A 17,952-nucleotide genomic window follows, 5' to 3' on the forward strand; every position below is an offset into this window, starting at 1 on the left:
AGGAAGTGGCTGCCGTCAATCAAGCGGGGAGACTCCAAACAGTGAGCCTAGAGCTGGAGAACAGCGTTAACCGGCGGGGCGGCCGGTGAGAGGGCTGGCGGGGCTTTGGCTTTGGGGAGGCTTGGGGAGGACGAGGGACTGGCGGCGTGAGGGGACTGGGTCGGGCTGGCAGGAATTCGACAAGAGAGAGGTGTCGATACTGGAGGGGGAGGGGAGCAGTGCAAGGGGCCGGAGGGCGGCCGGGGGCAGCGGTGGCTCCGTGTTGGAGGTTAAGTGGGCAGTGCCGTGCGAGTGTCTTTCAGGAGACTGGGGCCTGAGGGGCTGGCGAGGGTCGTCCTCAGGAGACAGGGCCCTTAAAGGACAGGGCTTGGGAGACTGTGGTTCGAGAAAGCAAGAATGGGATGAGAATGAGAGGGATGAGGGGCTGGAGGTGCAGGTACCCTCTGAGGAGGTGGTGGCTCTGCTCGTTGGGGCAGAGGGTGTTTTGGTTGTAGGAGGTGGGGCGCACAGGTTTGGAGTTTTCACATCAGGTGTGAATGCTCCCTACTTACAAATGATGGTTTTAGGTGCCTTCAAGATGAGTTCCAGGCTGTGGGCTTCCCTGAGCCCTGTAAGAGATCTTTGATACTGCTGTCAGTCCTCTTTTAACCTTAACCAAGCCGACTCCATGCTCTTAAAATCTCTGATTCAGAGGGTCATGAAAAATTCTAGGATAAGCATTTACTGATGTGACGGGAAAGGGTAAAGGACTGTAACAGCATATAAGTTTATGTTACTTATTTGACTACTTTCTACTAGTCAAATAAATAATTGCTTGACTTGTTTGTTACTTATTAAACTCTGGTGATTAGGTTACAGTAGCAAGGTGTTACCAATGTGATTGAAATTGTGGCCATGCAGTCTTTACTCATAGATTCCCAACAGGTTTAATTGGAAGGTAGAGTGGTATCATGTCACTTGTTCCGTTTGGTCTTGAAATATTGTACCGTGTGTATTTTCACTATCTCAACATAAAATTTAAGTAAATTCCCGTCCCATGATCTGGTTCTCTTACCCTTGTAATTTATGTTAACGACAGACCAAGGGGGTACAGCAAGAGTCTTCCTTAAATTGTTTTGTGGTTCTGAGACCTGATCCTATTAAAAAACAAAACAGGCCGGGCGCGGTGGCTCAAGCCTGTAATCCCAGCACTTTGGGAGGCCGAGACGGGCGGATCACAAGGTCAGGAGATCGAGACCATCCTGGCTAACATGGTGAAACCCCGTCTCTACTAAAAATACAAAAAAAAAAAAAAAACTAGCCGGGCGAGGTGGCGGGCGCCTGTAGTCCCAGCTACTCGGGAGGCTGAGGCAGGAGAATGGCGTAAACCCGGGAGGCGGAGCTTGCAGTGAGCTGAGATCCGGCCACTGCACTCCAGCCTGGGCAACAGAGCGAGACTCCGTCTCAAAAAAAAAAAAAAAAAAACAAAAAACAAAACAGGATGGGCGCGGTGGCTCAAGCCTGTAATCTCAGCACTTTGGGAGGCTAAGGCTGATGGATCGCTTGAGCTCAGGAGTTTGAGACCAGCCTGGGATACATGGTGAAACCCCGTCTCTACAAAAAAAAATATAAAATTTAGCTCGGCATGGTGGCGCTTGCCTGTAATCTCAGCTACTCTGGAGGCTTAGACAGGAGAATTGTTTGATCCTGGGAGGCAGAGATTGCGGTGAGCAGAGATCGTGCCACTGAACTTCAGCCTGGGCGACAGAGCGAGACTCTTATCTCAAAAATAATAATAACCCCCCAAACCCCTCATTATAATTTGAAAAAAATTAAAAACCTACTTCATCTTTTTTTCCCTTTCTGGTGTAACAGGAATTTCTGGGAAAGTTTCCTACATTTGAGGCATTTTTGACAAGGGATCTCTAGTGAGTAATCATAAATCTTCCTCCCTACCCCCAACAATGATCCATGTTTTTCTATTTTTTTGTTCTGGAAACAGGTTTTATGAATGAAGCTATGGCTACAGATTCCCCAAGAAGACCCAGTCGTTGTACTGGTGGAGTTGTGGTTCGTCCCCAGGCTGTCACGTAAGCACATTTCAGATAAACCCAATAGCTGAAGAAAATATTACTCAGAATAGTAGCTAACATTTAGGTTTTCTTTATGAACAGCGGTTACTTTTGTAAAAATCTTTTAAATGTTGGCTTTATGGGATGAATAATAATAATTGCCAAGGCCAAATGAAGAATTTGGAGAGTTAAGTTGATGTATTCAGCACATTTACAGAGTACATGAAGAACACTGCTAAATCCCGAAGAGCAGTGTTTTCAAACTCCAAGTTTAACAAGTTAGTGGATTGTCAAATCAGTTTAGTGGGTCAGGAGTTGTAGTAGAAAATGAAATAGAGGCCAGGCGCGGTGACTTATGCCTGTAATCCCAGCACTTTGGGAGGCCGGGGCGGGCGGATCACGAGGTCAGGAGATCGAGACCATCCTGGCTAACATGGTGAAACCCCGTCTCTACTAAAAATACAAAAAGTTAGCCAGGCGTGGTGGTGGGCGCCTGTAGTCCCAGCTACTTGGGAGGCTGAGGCAGGAGAATGGTGTGAACCCGGGAGGCGGAGCTTGCAGTGAGCTGAGATCATGCCACTGCACTCCAGCCTGGGCGACAGAGCGAGACTCCATTTCAAAGAAAAAAAAAAATGAAATAGAATATAATAGAAAATATAGCTGGGAGTTTGTATTATTTCATGACATGCACATAGATGTGTATGTATGTATTTACCAGACAGTGATGTAAAAATGTATCTCTTTTAACTTTTAAGTTCAAGGGTACATGTGCAGGTTCGTTATATAGGGAAACTCATGTCGCAGGGGTTTGTTGTACAGATTGTTTCATCACCCAGGTATTAAGCATAGTCCCCATTAGTTATTTTTGCTGATCCTCTCCCTGTTCCCACCCAACTCTGATAGGCCCCAGTGTGTGTTGTTCCTGTCTATGTATCCATGTGTTATCTGTAAAAAAGTATCTCTTAGTCTAGGTCTATGTCAGAAAGTTTCAAAGTAAGTGTCATAGTACGTTTCTGTGTTTTTGGCATTCTTTGACAAAGAATGTCTATACTTACTAGGAGCTTATAATCTAATATGGTTTGAAGATATGTATACTTTTTTGTTTTTTTAAGATGGAGTCTCACTCTGTCGCCCAGGCTGGAGTGCAGTGGCGCCATCTCGGCTCACTGCAGCCTCCACTTCCTCCCCTGCCTCCCAGATTCAAGCAATTCTCCTGCCTCAGCCTCCCAAGTAGCTGGGATTACAGGCGAGTGCCACCACGCCTGGCCAATTTTTGTATTTTTAGCAGAGATGGGGTTTTGCCATGTTGGCCAGGCTGGTCTTAAACTCCTGACCTCAGGTGATCTGCCTGCCTTGGCCTCCCAAAGTGCTAGAATTACATGTGTGAGCCACCGTGCCCCACCAAAGATATGTATACTTGAAGGCTGAGGTGGAAGGATTGCTTGAACCCAGGAGTTTGACACCAGCCTGAACAACATCCCGAAACCCTCATGTGTTAAAAAAATACAAAAATTAGCCAGGCGTTGTGGCAGGCGCCTGGAGCCTTAGCTACTCACGAGGCTGAGATGGTAGGATCACTTGGGCCCAGGAGCTTGAGGCTGTGGTAAGCTGTGATTGTGCCATTACGCTCCAGCCTGGGTGACAGAGTGAGACTGTGTCTTAAAAAAAATATATGGCTGGGCGCGGTGGCTCACACCTGTAATTCCAGCACTTTGGGAAGCTGAGGCAGTGGGCGGATCACCTGAGGTCGGGAGTTTGAGACCAGCCCAACCAACATGGAGAAACCCTGTCTGTACTAAAACTACAAAAATTAGCCAGGCATGGTGGCAGGAGCCTGTAATCCTAGCTACTTGGGAGTCTGGGGCAGGAGAATTGCTTGAACCTGGGAGGCAGAGGTTGCAGTGAACTGAGATCGTGCCATCGCACTCCAGCCTGGGGGACAAGAGCAAGACTTTGTCTCCAAAAAAATAAAATCAATCAATCAATATATATGTTGTGTGTGTGTGTGTGTGTGTGTATATATATATATATATATATATATATAATTCTTTTTTTTTTTTCCTTTTTTTGAGATGGAGTCTTGCTCCGATGCCCAGGCTGGAGTGCAGTGGGATGATCTTGGCTCACTGCAACCTCTGCCTTCTGGGTTCAAATGATTCTTTTGCCTCAGCCTCCCAAGTAGCTGGGATTACAAACGTGGATCACCATGCTTGGCTAATTGTTTTTTTGTTTTTTTTTTTAGACGGAGTTTTGCTTACTTTGCTCAGGCTGGAGTGCAGTGGCGTGATCTTGGCTCACCACAACCTCTGCATCCTGGGTTCAAGCGATTCTTCTGCCTCAGCCTCCCGAGTAGCTGGGATTATAGGCATGTGCCACCATGCCTGGCTAATTTTGTATTTTTTAGTAGAGACAGCGTTTCTCCATGTTGGCCAGGCTGGTCTCAAACTCCTGACCTCAGGTGATCTGCCTGCCTCGGCCTCCCAAAATTCTGGGATTACGGGTGTGAGCTACTGCTCCAGGCCTAATTTTTGGTAGAGATGGGGTTTTGTCAAATTGTCTAGGCTGAAGCAAACAAGTAAATAAGTAAAACACTTATAGGCTGTGATTGTGCACAGTGTACTACAATGGAGAATGACAAAGGAAAATATATATAAGGGTGTCACGGAAGCTCTCTCAGAGGAGGCAACACTTATCTAAAAGGAAGGAAAGGGGATGGGAAGGAATCCAGATAGAGAGAAAGGTGGTGTAAAGGTCTTGATTCAAAGAAGAACTTGGTGTGTGCTAGGAATTGAAGTTGCATATGGCTGAATCAGAATAAGGAGAGTGGCAAAAAATGAAGTTGGAGAGGTAGCCTAATTTTTTTTTTTAGGCCTAATCAATTTTTGTAGGTCTCTAGGGCATATTGCTTTTTTTAATAGGATTTATGATAAATCATATTATTTTCAAGTGTGATTTTTCACATCTCTCTTGAAATAGATTTGAATTAGTATTTTTATTTTTTTGTTGTTGTTTTTTTGAGACGGAGTCTTTCCTTTTTGCCCAAGCTGGAGTGCAGTGGCGCAATCTTGACTCACTGCAGCCTCCACCTCCTGGGTTCAAGTGATTCTACTGCTTCAGCCTCCTGAGCAGCTGGAATTACAGGGTGCACCACTAGACCCAGCGAATTTTTGTATATTTAGTGGAGATGGGGTTTCAGCATGTTGGCCAGGCTTATCTTGAACTCCTGACCTCAAGTGATCCACCCACCTCGGCTTCCCAAAGTGCTGGGATTATAGGCATGAGCCACCATGCCTGGCCTAAAATAGTATCTTGAAGAAATTATTTTTTTCCCCTTGCTGAAGTTTATGTACTTTATATTTAAAATGCATTAATTTAGTGTCCTTACTTAATTAACAATGTTGTTTTTCCCCTTTTTTTTGTTTGTTTGTTTTTTAGAGATGGGGTCTTGCTATGTTGCCTAGCCTGGCTGCCAACTCCTGGGTTCAAATGATGCTGCCACCTCAGCTGCGTAAATAGCTGGGACTACAGGCACATGCTGTTGCACCCAGCTTTCCCTCATTTTTATGCATTTTAATTTTTTTGTATGTCTTTTCTATACCAAAAGTTCTGTGAAGGCTTAATAGCTTCTTCTAATGCCTGTATCTGCCAGAAAATGTAGACTCACCTGCTATATACAGGTAAGGGACTAGGTTCATAACCAATTTAAAGAGAAGGTCACTAGATAGTGAGTCATCAGCAGTCGTTTTACTTGCTCTAATTAGGGCATTCTTCTGCTCTGACTCAAGAGCAAGGTCCTACCTTAGGTCTCTGTCATCACTCCTTCAAATATGACTTAGAAACTATCTCTATCAAATTAGGAGAGTATGACTTTTAAAAAGAGATAATGTTTAAAAATGTTTAAAAGCTCATTTACATTTAATAACATATATAAAGACCCTTGAAACCAGAAAGTAGTTTAGCAGAAATATCAGGTGATAAGAGTTAGCCTTTTTTTTTTTTTTTTTTTTTTTTGCCTTATTTGAATATTATGAGTGATGCCTGTAATCCCAGCACTTTGGAAGACTGAGGCAGGAGGATCCGCTTGAGCTCAGAAGTTTGAGACCAGCCTGGGCAACATGGTGAAACCCCATCTCTACAAAAAATACAAAAATTAGCTGGGCGTGGTGGCGCAGGTCTGTAGTCCCAGCTACTTGAGATCCTGAGGTGGGAGGATTGCTTAAGCCCCAGAGGTCGAGGTAGCAGTGAGCCGAGATCACACCACTGCACTCCAGCCTGGGTGACAGAATGAGACCATGTCTCAAAAAAAAAACAACAACAACAACAACAAAAAATCAAAACCACAAACAACAACAACAGAAAACGAGTGACTTTATTAAAGCTTGTAAATAGAGCTTTTTTCATGGTCTATGTTAAGCTCTCCTGACCAGTGTTGTCTATTTCACCCTTTTCCAGAGAGCAGTCCTACATGGAAAGTGTTGTGACTTTTCTGCAGGATGTTGTGCCACAGGTAAGTGTCTATATGTGCTTTCAGCTTCCCTTTGGTCAGGAGAGCTCTGAAATGTTTGGTTTCCTAAACTTGACACTAGTACCAGCAACTTCAGAAAGGTTTTTGGTGTTTTAGCATCCTGAGCATTGGTAGGGTGGGACTACATTATTGTTTAGATGTGCTGCAGTGTTGTGATGACCGTGGCGTAAATGTTATTCCTCAGGACTTTGCCCTCCTAAGAAGAATCAAGGTGAATTGTTAGTAGAGATTTGGGACTCTCGCAGGTTTATATTTTCTTGTCCTATTTAAGTGTTGCCTGTCAGAAGGGAGAAAAGCAATATACACTCTGCACTCCTTAACTAGATAACAGCTAAATATTATACGTGAACACAAATCTACATCTCTTTTATCTTGAGAAGCACTTTTGTGCCAACTAGGGTATCCTGTTACTCTAACTGATAAGTCTTTTACTGTTCCTTTTATATAAATATGAGAATAAAGAATGAGAATTGCCTTACTGGGATTATCTAGTATGCTATTTATACTATTGCCAAACTTAGTTATCACTTGGCATACTTATTAAAAGTAATAATTTCCTCTCTCAGAGTCTTAACACAATTGATTTGGGATGGTAACTGGTAACTTGTAGGGATAGTGAGACTCTCAGGTGATTCCTGTGAAATGGTACCTTTGGGAAGCACTGTTCTAGTGGGACAACTGAAGGGAGAGGTTTCCATACTTTCTCCTTATGGTTTTGTAGTCTTCCTTGACTACCATGGGTATCTGTAACTGGAGTGTTCAAAAAGGATATTCATAGATCCAGCGTCCCAGCTTTATGAGAGGATCCTAGGAAACAAAGTGCCTTCAACCTGAAAAGCTGAGTGGGAAAAAAAGGAGAAAATAAACAGAGTGTTATGGTAATATAGTAGAAGGACAATTAAATTCACTTGAATGACATCAAAGAAGGCTTAATGAATGCGATGCCATCTGAATCGAGGAATAGAGTGGAATAAAATCCAACAGTAATAAATGGAGTAAGAATGTAGTGGGGACAATAGGATCCTAGTAGCTGTTTGCTTTATTTGGCAGAGAAGTTATAACTTAACATTTTGCACATTAGGCTTAGAGTAGCTTAGTGATTAAGAACATAGACTTTGGGCCGGGTATGGTGGCTCATACCTGTAATTCCAGCACTTTGGGAGGCTGAGGTGGGTGGATCACCTGAGGTCAGGAGTTCCAGACCAGCCTGACCAACATGGAGAAACCCCGTCTGTACTAAAAATACAAAAATTTGCTGGGCGTGGTGGTGCACGCCTGTAATCCCAGCTACTCAGGAAGCCTGAGGCAGGAGAATTGCTTGAACCGAGGAGGCAGAGGTTGCGGTGAGCCGAGATCACACGATTGCACTCCAGCCTGGGCAACAGGAGTGAAACTCCGTCTCAAAAAAAAAAAAAAAAAAAAGAACATAGACTTTGATATTAGATCTGACTTTATATTTCAGCTCTATATCTTACTAGTTCTAGACAAGTTACTGAACCTTTCTAAACATCAGTATCCTTATGTGTAAACTCAGGTTAATCATCTTATTCATCGTAGGTTTGTTTTGAGGCTTAAAGGGTGTCATCTATATAAAGCATAAAATAAAGCAAAGCAAATAGTAAGTAGTCTTTCCTGGAGGGAGCTTGAGACTGGAGATCCAGGGTAGAGATGTAGATTTCTGGCATACAATCAGTAGTCAAAATAATCAGATGAGCCAGAGACATTACAGTTTCTAATTGTAATGGTGAGAAGTCATCATTTTAGCACCTACTGATGACAGTTTGCTTAGGAAAGCAATAATAGGAGTAACTTTTTGTTATATTAGACTTTTTTTTTCTTTTTTTTTTTGTTTTGAGACAGTCTCACTCTGTCACCCAGGCTGGAGTGTAGTGGCGTGATCTTGGCTCACTGCAAGCCCTGCCTCCCGGCTTCACACCATTCTCCTACCTCAGCCTCCCGAGTAGCTGGGACTTACAGGCGCCTGCCGCCATGTCCGGCTAATTTTTGTATTTTTAGTAGAGACGGGGTTTCGCCGATGGTCTTGATCTCCTGACCTTGTGATCTGCCTGCCTTGGCCTCCCAAAGTGCTGGGATTACAGGCATGAGCCACCGTGCCCGTCCCGTATTAGACATTTTTTCTACTGTTTGGTTGACATGAGAACAGTGCTTTCTAACATTTTTTTCCCCACATTTAATTCAGAGTCCTGTGTTGGTACTTTGTGGTCAGACATTAAAAAATAATGTCTTCTGCCAATATTGTGTTCTGCCTCCTGCTCTATTCTGGGTATCATCAAATTCACGGAGCCTAGGTATTCTCTGGGTCTGCAAATATCCTCCTAAAGAGAGAACATGTATTGTTGGACTGGTAGCAGCTTCTTTAATTATCACCCATTGAATTCTAGTTATGATAGCATTGATGGCCGGAAGTTGCCCTTGGTTGTGTCTTGATCTAATAATTTCACTTATGAAAATTTGATTTTTTTTTTTTGTTTTTGAGATAAAGTTTCACTCTTGTCGCTCAGGCTGGAGTGCAAAGGCGTGATCTGAGCTCACTGCAACCTCTGCCTACCAGGTTCAAGGGATTCTCCTGCCTCAGCCTCCTGAGTAGCTGGGATTACAGGCATGTGCCACCATGCCTGGCTAATTTTTGTATTTTTAGTAGAAATGAGGTTTCACCATGTTAGCCAGGCTGGTCTCGAATTCCTGACCTCAGGTGATCCTCCAGCCTTGGCTTCCCAAAGTGCTAGGATTATAGGCGTAAGCCACTGCACCTGGCCAAAAATTTATTTAAAAAAAATAATTCAACAAAGAAAAAGTTAAAGCTTAGAACTTTTCAGTATGTATGAAATTTTTACATTTTCAGTGTAAAAACTTGTAACCAGCTTAAATGTCAGTTAAGCAAATGACATATCATGGTCCCTATAGAATAATTTGCTGTAAATAAAAATTATACTTATGGCAATAGTACACTATGAAAATTATTTTTTCTACAGTGAACAAATAAGACAGCATACAGACTGACACAATGATTATAGCTATGTTATATAACATTCAAAAATAACTTTGTACTTATGAGTGTGTTTACGTGTGTTAGAAACCAGTGCTGAAGTATAAAAGAAGTAAATAAATCTTTTCAGTAGTGAGGTGAAAGTTTTGACTCTAAATAAGAGGGCTAAATCAGTTGCTCTTGTTTGAAGAAGGGCTTTTAATCAGTGCTGGGGGAAAAGGAAAAAAAAGTATGGCAGTACATTGACCTCTATAAAGACATCAGGTGGTGCTGGGTGCGGTGGCTCACACCTGTAATCCCAGCACTTTGGGAGGCCTAGGCGGGCAGATGGCCTGTGCCCAGGAGTACCAGACCAGCCTGAGCAACATGGTAAAACCCCATCTCTACAAAAAATACAAAAATTAGCTAGGTGTAGTGGTACACACCTGTAGTCCCAGCTATTTGGGAAGCTGACATGGGAGGATTGCTTGAGCCCAGGAGGCGGAGGTTGCAGTGAGCTGAGATCATACCACTGCACTGCAGCCAGGGTGACAGGGTGTCTCAAAAAACAAACAAACAAACAAACAAACTCCAAAACAAACTTTTTTTTTTTTTTTTTTTTAAATAAAGACATCAGGTGAAAGCTAGAAGGGCAATGGGTGAGTCTGTGTCTTACTGAGAATAAAATATCTAAGCATGGGAAAAGGAGATCATAAGAGGCAAAAAAGGACGGGATACACCTTTGTGCAAAGCTGTAGTAAGGAACACACAAAGCAGAGCTCAGGTGCTTCAGTTAGCTTCCCAGAATTTTTTCAAAAATGCTGAATAAAAAACACCATGTCTACTAAGGAGAGAGGAAAACTTGAAGACATAGTAAAAGCGTATAAGCCTCATTTTGCAAGACTTATTTGCCCCTCACAGGTAAAGCAAAAAGAGGTTCAAGAATCCCAATACACTGAAAGACCTTCTTCAGCCTTGTTTTGTTCTGCATATCACTCAAAAATCAAACGTTGCAAAGGAGTAAGTCTGCTAAGCTGAAGAAGAATTTGAAAGTGTTAGTGCTTCACCATGTTAAAGGAAAGGAAAGCCTGATGCAGGGAAAAAAGGAAGTTGTGCTAAATGCAGTGTGGCATCCTGGATTGGATCCTGGAGCAGAGAAAGGGCATTAGTGGGAAAGCTTGTGAAATCCAAATAATGTCTGGGGTTTAATAGTAATGCACCAGTGTTAGTTTTGTAGTTTTGAGAAATGCAAATGTAAGATTTGATTAGATTAAATAATATTAGGGAATAAATTTTTTTTTTTTTTTGAGACAGAGTCTTGCTCTCACCCAGGCTGGAGTGCAGTGGCACTATCATGGCTCACTGCAGCCTCAATTTCCTAGATTCAGGTGATCCTCTCATCTCAGCCTCCTGGGTAGCTGGGACTACAGGTGCATGCCACCATGCCCAGAATTTTTTTTTTTTTTTTTTTTTTTTTTGAGACGGAGTCTCGCTTTGTCGCCCAGGCTGGAGTGCAGTGGCCGGACCTCAGCTCACTGCAAGCTCCGCCTCCCGGGTTTACGCCATTCTCCTGCCTCAGCCTCCCGAGTAGCTGGGACTACAGGCGCCCACCACCTCGCCCGGCTAGTTTTTTGTATTTTTAGTAGAGATGGGGTTTCACCATATTAGCCAGGATGGTCTCGATCTCCTGACCTCGTGATCCGCCGGCTTCGGCCTCCCAAAGTGCTGGGATTACAGGCTTGAGCCACCGCGCCCGGCCCAGATTTTTTTTTTGTAGAGATGAGGTTTCTCCATGTTGCTCAAGCTGGTGTTTTTTAAAAAAGGTATGTTAGGCAGGACATGGTGGCTCACCCATGTAATCCCAGCACTTTGGGAGGCCGAGGTGGGGCAGATCACCTGAGGTCAGGAGTTCAAGCCAGCCTGGCCAACATGGTGAAACCCCGTATCTACTAAAAATACAAAAAATTAGCTGGGCATGGTGGCACATGCCTGTAGTCCCAGCTACTTGGGACGCTGAGGCAGGAGAATCACTTGAACCCGGGAGGCAGAGGGTGCAGTGAGCTGAGATCATGCCACTGCACTCCAGCTTGGATGATAGAGTGAGACTCTGTCTCAAAAAAAAAAAAAAAAAAAAAAGTAAAAGAAAAAACATGCTTTATGGGAGATGCCTCCTTTTGAATACTGTTGAATACTGTTGATACATCATGCTGTTAATGCTTATCTTTTGACCCTTGCAGGCTTCCAGGAAGCAGATGATAGGTTGGGTCTAGAAGCTTGATAAGAGACTAAAAAAGTACAGTAATACTCTTAAAAAAAAGTATAGGTACAGTATAATAGCCACAAACACCTAGCAACTTAATAGATAAAAGGTAGTAGTTTTGTTTGTTTTCTAAGCCTTATTTGTTGACCAGTATAGGGGATGGTTAGTTTCTCGTTTGCCTTTGAATTATAGTAATGCTTCATAATAGATTGTCATCATTGTATTTTAGGTTTCTGCAGTTCTTTTTTGTGTGGAGGGGACAGAGTCTTGCTCAGTCATCTAGGCTGGAGTGCAGTGGTGCGATCTCTGTTCACTGTAATCTCTGCCTTCCAGGTTTAAGTGATTCTCGTGTCTCAGCCTCCCCAGTAGCTGGAATTACAGGCGTGCACCACACCCTACCCAGCTTATTTTTGTGTTTTTAGTAGAGATAGAGTTTCGCCATGTTGGCCAGACTGGTCTTGAACTCCTGGCCTCAAGTGATCTGCCTGCCTTGGCCTCCCAAAGTGCTGAGATTACAGGTGCCTAGCCTGCAGTTCTTTTAATAAGTTAAAAACTCTTTTGACCAAGGTTATCAGACACATGGATAATATTCTCTGGGGGTAATAATGTTCTAAAATGTTCTAGTTACCAAGATGTAAGGTTGGTGAAGTTGGAGAGGTATAGTGTTGGCTTTAAGTCACTCTTTGTTTTGAATATCATTAATACTAAAGCTGTAAAATATGTTTATTCAAATGTTTCTGTTTACTATGCAGGCTTACAGTGGAACACCTCTAACAGAAGAAAAGGAGAAAATAGTCTGGGTCAGATTCGAAAATGCAGATTTAAATGGTATGGTTTTAACTTTTTTGGGACATATGAATTGTTTGTTTGGAGTACCTGATTCCAAAAAGAGAGCCTCTACTTTAGTCAGATTACTTTCTCTTATAGTAATTTTTCAGTTTTCAAAATAAAAGGTAGCATGACTACAGTACAGAAACTTTAGAACTAATATTGTGTAATAAGTCTTAAAGTAACTGTAACACAGTGTGTAAGTGTTAAACTTTGATGAAGTTAAAGTGAGTTAAAATTTTCTTAGGCAGAAAAATGGTTTTCTTAAAAAAGGAGTTTTTCATAGCTGCATAGTATTCCATGGTGTATATGTAGGGACATGGATGCAGCTGGAAACCATCATTCTTAGCAAACTATCACAAGAACAGAAAACCAAACACCGCATGTTCTCACTCATAGTGGGAACTGAACAATGAGATCACTTAGACTCGGGAAGGGGAACATCACACACCGGGGCCTATCATGGGGAGGGGGGAGAGGGGAGGGATTGCATTGGGAGTTATACCTGATGTAAATGACGAGTTGATGGGTGCTGACGAGTTGATGGGTGCAGCACAGCAACATGGCACAAGTATACATATGTAACAAACCTGCACATTATGTACATGTACCCTAGAACTTAAAGTATAATAATAATAAAAAAAAAAAAAAAAAAAAGGAGTTTTTCAAGTTTGGTCAGTTGTATAGGATTTATAACTGCAAAATCATCATTAGTGTTGAACTTTCTAGGCTTGAAAATTGTTTTTCTCTGAACAGAATTTTATGCTAGTCCAAGTACTTCATATAAGTGGAATCATACAGTATTTGCCTTTTTGTAACTGGCGTAATGTCCTCAACTTTCATCTATGTTGTAGTGTGGGTCAGAATTTCCTTCCTTTTAAAGGCTGAATGAGGCAGGGCGCAGTGGCTCATACCAGTAATCCCAGCACTTTGGGAGGTTGAGGCAGGAGGGTCGCTTGATCTTAGGAGTTCAAGACCAGCCTGGGCAACATAGCCCAACCCTGTCTCTACAAAAAATTAAAAAATTAACTAGGCTTGGTGGTGTGTGCCTGTAGTTTCAGCTACTTAAGAGGCTGAGATGGGAGGATTGCTTGAGCCTGGGAGGTCTAGGCTGCAGTGAGCCGAGATTGTGCCACTGCACTCTAGCCTGGGTGATGGAATGCAACCCTGTCTAAAAATAAATAAATAAATAAACTTTAAGTAAATAAAAACAATCATTTATAAAAGGCTGGATGGGCTGAGCACTGTGGCTCATGCTTGCCGTCCCAGCACTTTGGGAGGCTGAGGTGGGAGGATCACATGAGGTCAGGAGTTCAAGACCAGCCCGGCCAACATGGTGAAACCTCATCTCTACTAAAAATACAAAATTAGCCGGGCGTAGTGGCGCGCTCCTACAGTCCCAGCTACTTGGGAAGCTGAGGCAGGAGAATCACTTGAACCCAGGAGGTGGAGGTTGCAGTGAGCCAAAATCATGCCACTGCACTCCAGCCTGTGCGACAGAGCGAGACTTCGTCTCAAAAAAACAAAAAACAAAACAAAACAAAAAAAAAAGCAAAAAAAAAAAAAAAAAACCGGAGTCTCACTCTGTCGCCCAGGCTGGAGTGCAGTGGCATGATCTTGGCTTACTGCAACCTGAGCCTCATGGGTTCAAGTGATTCTCCTGTCTCAGCCCCCTGAGTAGATGGGATTAAAGGCGCTCGCCATCACGCCCACCTACTTTTTGTATTTTTAGTAGAGACGAGGTTTCACTATGTTGGCCAGGCTGGTCTCGTACTCCTGACCTCAGATGATTCACCCGCCTCGGCCTCCCAAAGTGTTGGGATTACAGGTGTGAGCCACTGCGCCCAGCCTCCTATCTCTTTGAGACTGTACTTTTGAGAATTGCTGGCTTATATAGTAATTTTGTTTTTAATGTTTTGAGGAACCACCATGGTTTTCCTCAGTGAATGTACCATTTTTCATTCCCACCAACAATGTACAAGGGTCCGGAAGTTTCCTCTCTCTCTTTTTTTTTGATAGTAGCCATCTTACTGGGACTGGGTTGTGGTTTTGATTTGGATTTCCCTAATGATTAGTAATGTTGAGCATCTTTTTATGTGCTTATTGGAATTCATTTAGCTTCTTTGGAGAAATGCCTCTTCAAGTCCATTGCCCATTTTTGAATTGTGTGGTTTTGTTTGTTTATTTAGTTTTAGGAGTTTTCTAAATATTCTGGGTATTAATTCCTTATTAGATATAAGATTTGAAAACATTTTCTCCTATTCTGTGAGTTGCCTTTTCCTCAAAGACTTTTCAAATATGAAGCCTTTTTTTCTTTTTAGAGCCACCATCCAGGATGAGAAAGTCTGAGTGTCACTTTTACAGATTGGTTTCATATGAATTTGGGACTCTCTGTTAGCTTATTCTTTCAAATAATAACAATTTGTTGGGCCCTCTTTATGGAGAGTAAAACATTAATTTCTTTTTTTTTTTTTTTGAGATGGATTCTCGCTCTGTCGCCCAGGCTGGAGTGCAGTGGCTGGATCTCGGCTCACTGCAAGCTCCGCCTCCCGGGTTTACGCCATTCTCCTGCCTCAGCCTCCCTAGTAGCTGGGACTGCAGGCGCCCGCCACCACACCTGGCTAATTTTTTTGTATTTTTAGTAGAGACGGGGTTTCACCGTGTTAGCCAGGATGGTCTCGATCTCCTGACCTCGTGATCTGCCCGTCTCGGCCTCCCAAAGTGCTGGGATTACAGGCTTGAGCCACCGCGCCCGGCCTCTACTTTCCATTTCTATGATTTTTAACTACTTTAGGGACCTCACCTAGGTAGAGTAATAGATTATTTGCCTTTTTGTGATTGCCTTATTTCACTTAACATAATTTTCTCAAGGTTCATTCATGTTGTAGCATGTGTCAGAATTTTGTTCCTTTTTAAGGCTGAATCATGCTTCATTATATGTATATACGACTTTTTTTTTTTGAGATGGAGTCTCGCTCTGCCACCCAGCCTGGAGTGCAGTGGCACAATCTCAGCTCATTGCAGCCTCCACCTCCCGGGTTTAAGCGATTCTTCTGCCTTGTCCTCATTAGCATCTGGGACTATAGGGATTTGCCAGCACACCCAGCTGACTTTTGTATTTTTAGTAGAGACGGGGTTTCACTATGTTAGCCAGGATGGTCTCTTGACCTTGTGGTCTGCCCGCCTCGGCCTCCCAAAGTGTTGGGGTTACAGGTGTGAGCCACCATGCCCAGCCTATACCGCATTTTATTTTATTCATTCATTTATTGAAAGACATTTGCATTGCTTCTACCTTTTGGCTTTGTGAACAATGCTGTAATGAACATGGGTGTACAAATATCTCTTCTAGTGGAATTGTATCATATGGCAATTCTTTTTAAAATTTTTTGAGGAACCACTGTACTGTGTTCCTTAGGGGATTTTAAATTTTATTTTTAGAGACAGGGTCTCCCTGTGTCATTCGGGCTAGAATGCAGTGAAATGATCACAGCTCACTGCAACTTTGAACTGCTGGGCTCATGTGATCCTCCTGCCACAGCCTCCCAAGTAGCTAGCACTATAGGCACATGCCTCCATGCCCAGCTTATTTTTAAATTTTTTTTGTAAAGATGAGGTCTTGCTATGCTGCCCAGGCTGATCTTGAACTACTGGCCTCAAGGAATCCTCCTGCCTCAGTCTCCTAAAGTGCTGGGATACAGGCATGAGCCACTATACTTAGGCTCATAGGGGATTTAAAAATAGCCTACTCATGGATCTGGGAAGGATAGGGGCTTCACACTTTTAATCTTTGTCCACTTCTTGTCACTACTTCTTTCTGAATGTTTGCATCTCTTCTTTGACTTCTTTAACAAAGAGAGAGTTGGTGCAGTGGTTACTCAAAGCTCTTTATTCATACCTTTATGATTATATGATACAATCAAAGAGGAAAAAGTATTCATTAGGAGATCCAGATGGCTCAGTCTGAGTCACTCTCCCATTATTGGAATAGTTGCTGGGGCCAAGGATGTAGTACTAGAATTGCTCAGCTGGTCATGTGCCTATCCCTGAGCTTGATGGAGGATAAGATTAGTTACCAGAAAAGAGGGAGTTACAGAGTAGGAAGTGTGTGAGGTATGGAAAGGTAATAGCTGCTACAGCTTGCCCACATTAACATTCTGACATTTTTCTGTCAAATTCTCTAAACGTGAGAATATAGTTTGAATCCCAGACTACATCAAATCAAATTGATGCTGGTTTACTCTAGTATAATGGGAATTGCTTTCTAACCTGTGCAGTGAAATTCTTACCATCCCCTAATCCCATACTTCATACTTGGCCAGTTTTTTTTTTTTTTTTTTGACAAGAGTCTCACTTTTTCACCCAGGCTGGAGTGCAGTGGCACACACCTGTAGTCCCAGCAGCTCAGGAGATTGAGGTAGGAGAATCGCTTGAGTTCAGGAGTTCTGGGCTATAATGTGCTATGCTGATTGGGTGTCTGCACTAAATTCCGCATCAGTATGGTGACTTCCCAGGAGTGGGGAACCACCAGGTTGCCTAAGGAGGGGTGAACCAGCCCAGTTCAGAAATAGTTAAAACTCCCATGCTGATCAGTAGTGAGATTGCATCTGTGAATAGCCACTGCAGTCCAACCTGGGCAACATAGTGAGACCCCATCTCTAAAAGAAAATGCTTATAAGCTTCTATTGCTCTAGAAGCTTGGGTCCCTTAGATCTGTGGGACAGCTACATGAAGATGCCTTCTAGACATCCTCAAGTAGGTATCCCACAGATGCCTCAAACTCTGATTTCTTTTCCCATCTAATTGTCTCTCCTTAGCAGCTGTGCACTGACCCTACTTACCTTTCAGGTCATTAAAGCCACAGAACTTTTCATGCCTCAGGATCTTTGCATAGGGGATCCTCTAGGTGAAGTGTTGTTTTCTGCTTCTATCATCATTTACCTTTTAGAGTGTACAAAAATGACTGGACAGGCTGGGCGCAGTGGCTCATGCCTATAATCCCAGAACTTTGGGAGGCCAAGACGGGTAGATCACTTGAACCCAGGAGTTCAAGACCAGCCTGGGCAACATGGCAAAACCCCATCTCTACCAAAAAAAATACAAAAAAAATTAGCTGGGTGTGGTGGTATGTCTCTGTAGTCCTAGCTACTCGAGAGGCTGAGGTGGGAGGATTGCTTCAGTCCAGGAGGTCGAGGCTTCAGTGAGCTGTGTTTGTGCCAGTGCACTTCAGACTGGGTGACAGGGCAAGACCCTATCTCTGAATGAATGAATGAATAAATGAGGGAGGGAAAGAGGGAAGGGAAGA

General features: G+C 43.1%; 1 protein-coding gene across 19 annotated transcripts in view; it reads left to right on the plus strand.

The window, feature by feature from the left end:
• The window catches only part of BCAS3 (BCAS3 microtubule associated cell migration factor), a 711,835-nt gene continuing 693,883 nt past the window's right edge, over nucleotides 1-17,952 (plus strand). For all 19 annotated transcript variants that reach the window (XM_065531261.1, XM_065531260.1, XM_065531264.1 and 16 more), the window contains exons 1-4: nucleotides 1-85; nucleotides 1,982-2,069; nucleotides 6,504-6,558; nucleotides 12,575-12,650. In XM_065531261.1, the coding sequence (XP_065387333.1) occupies nucleotides 1,987-2,069; nucleotides 6,504-6,558; nucleotides 12,575-12,650 (214 nt within the window). In that variant the 5' untranslated portion in view covers nucleotides 1-85; nucleotides 1,982-1,986. The remainder of the gene's footprint in view (nucleotides 86-1,981; nucleotides 2,070-6,503; nucleotides 6,559-12,574; nucleotides 12,651-17,952) is intronic.

The sequence above is a fragment of the Macaca fascicularis genome, chromosome 16 (assembly GCF_037993035.2).
Source record: "Macaca fascicularis isolate 582-1 chromosome 16, T2T-MFA8v1.1".
NCBI lineage: Eukaryota > Metazoa > Chordata > Mammalia > Primates > Cercopithecidae > Macaca > Macaca fascicularis.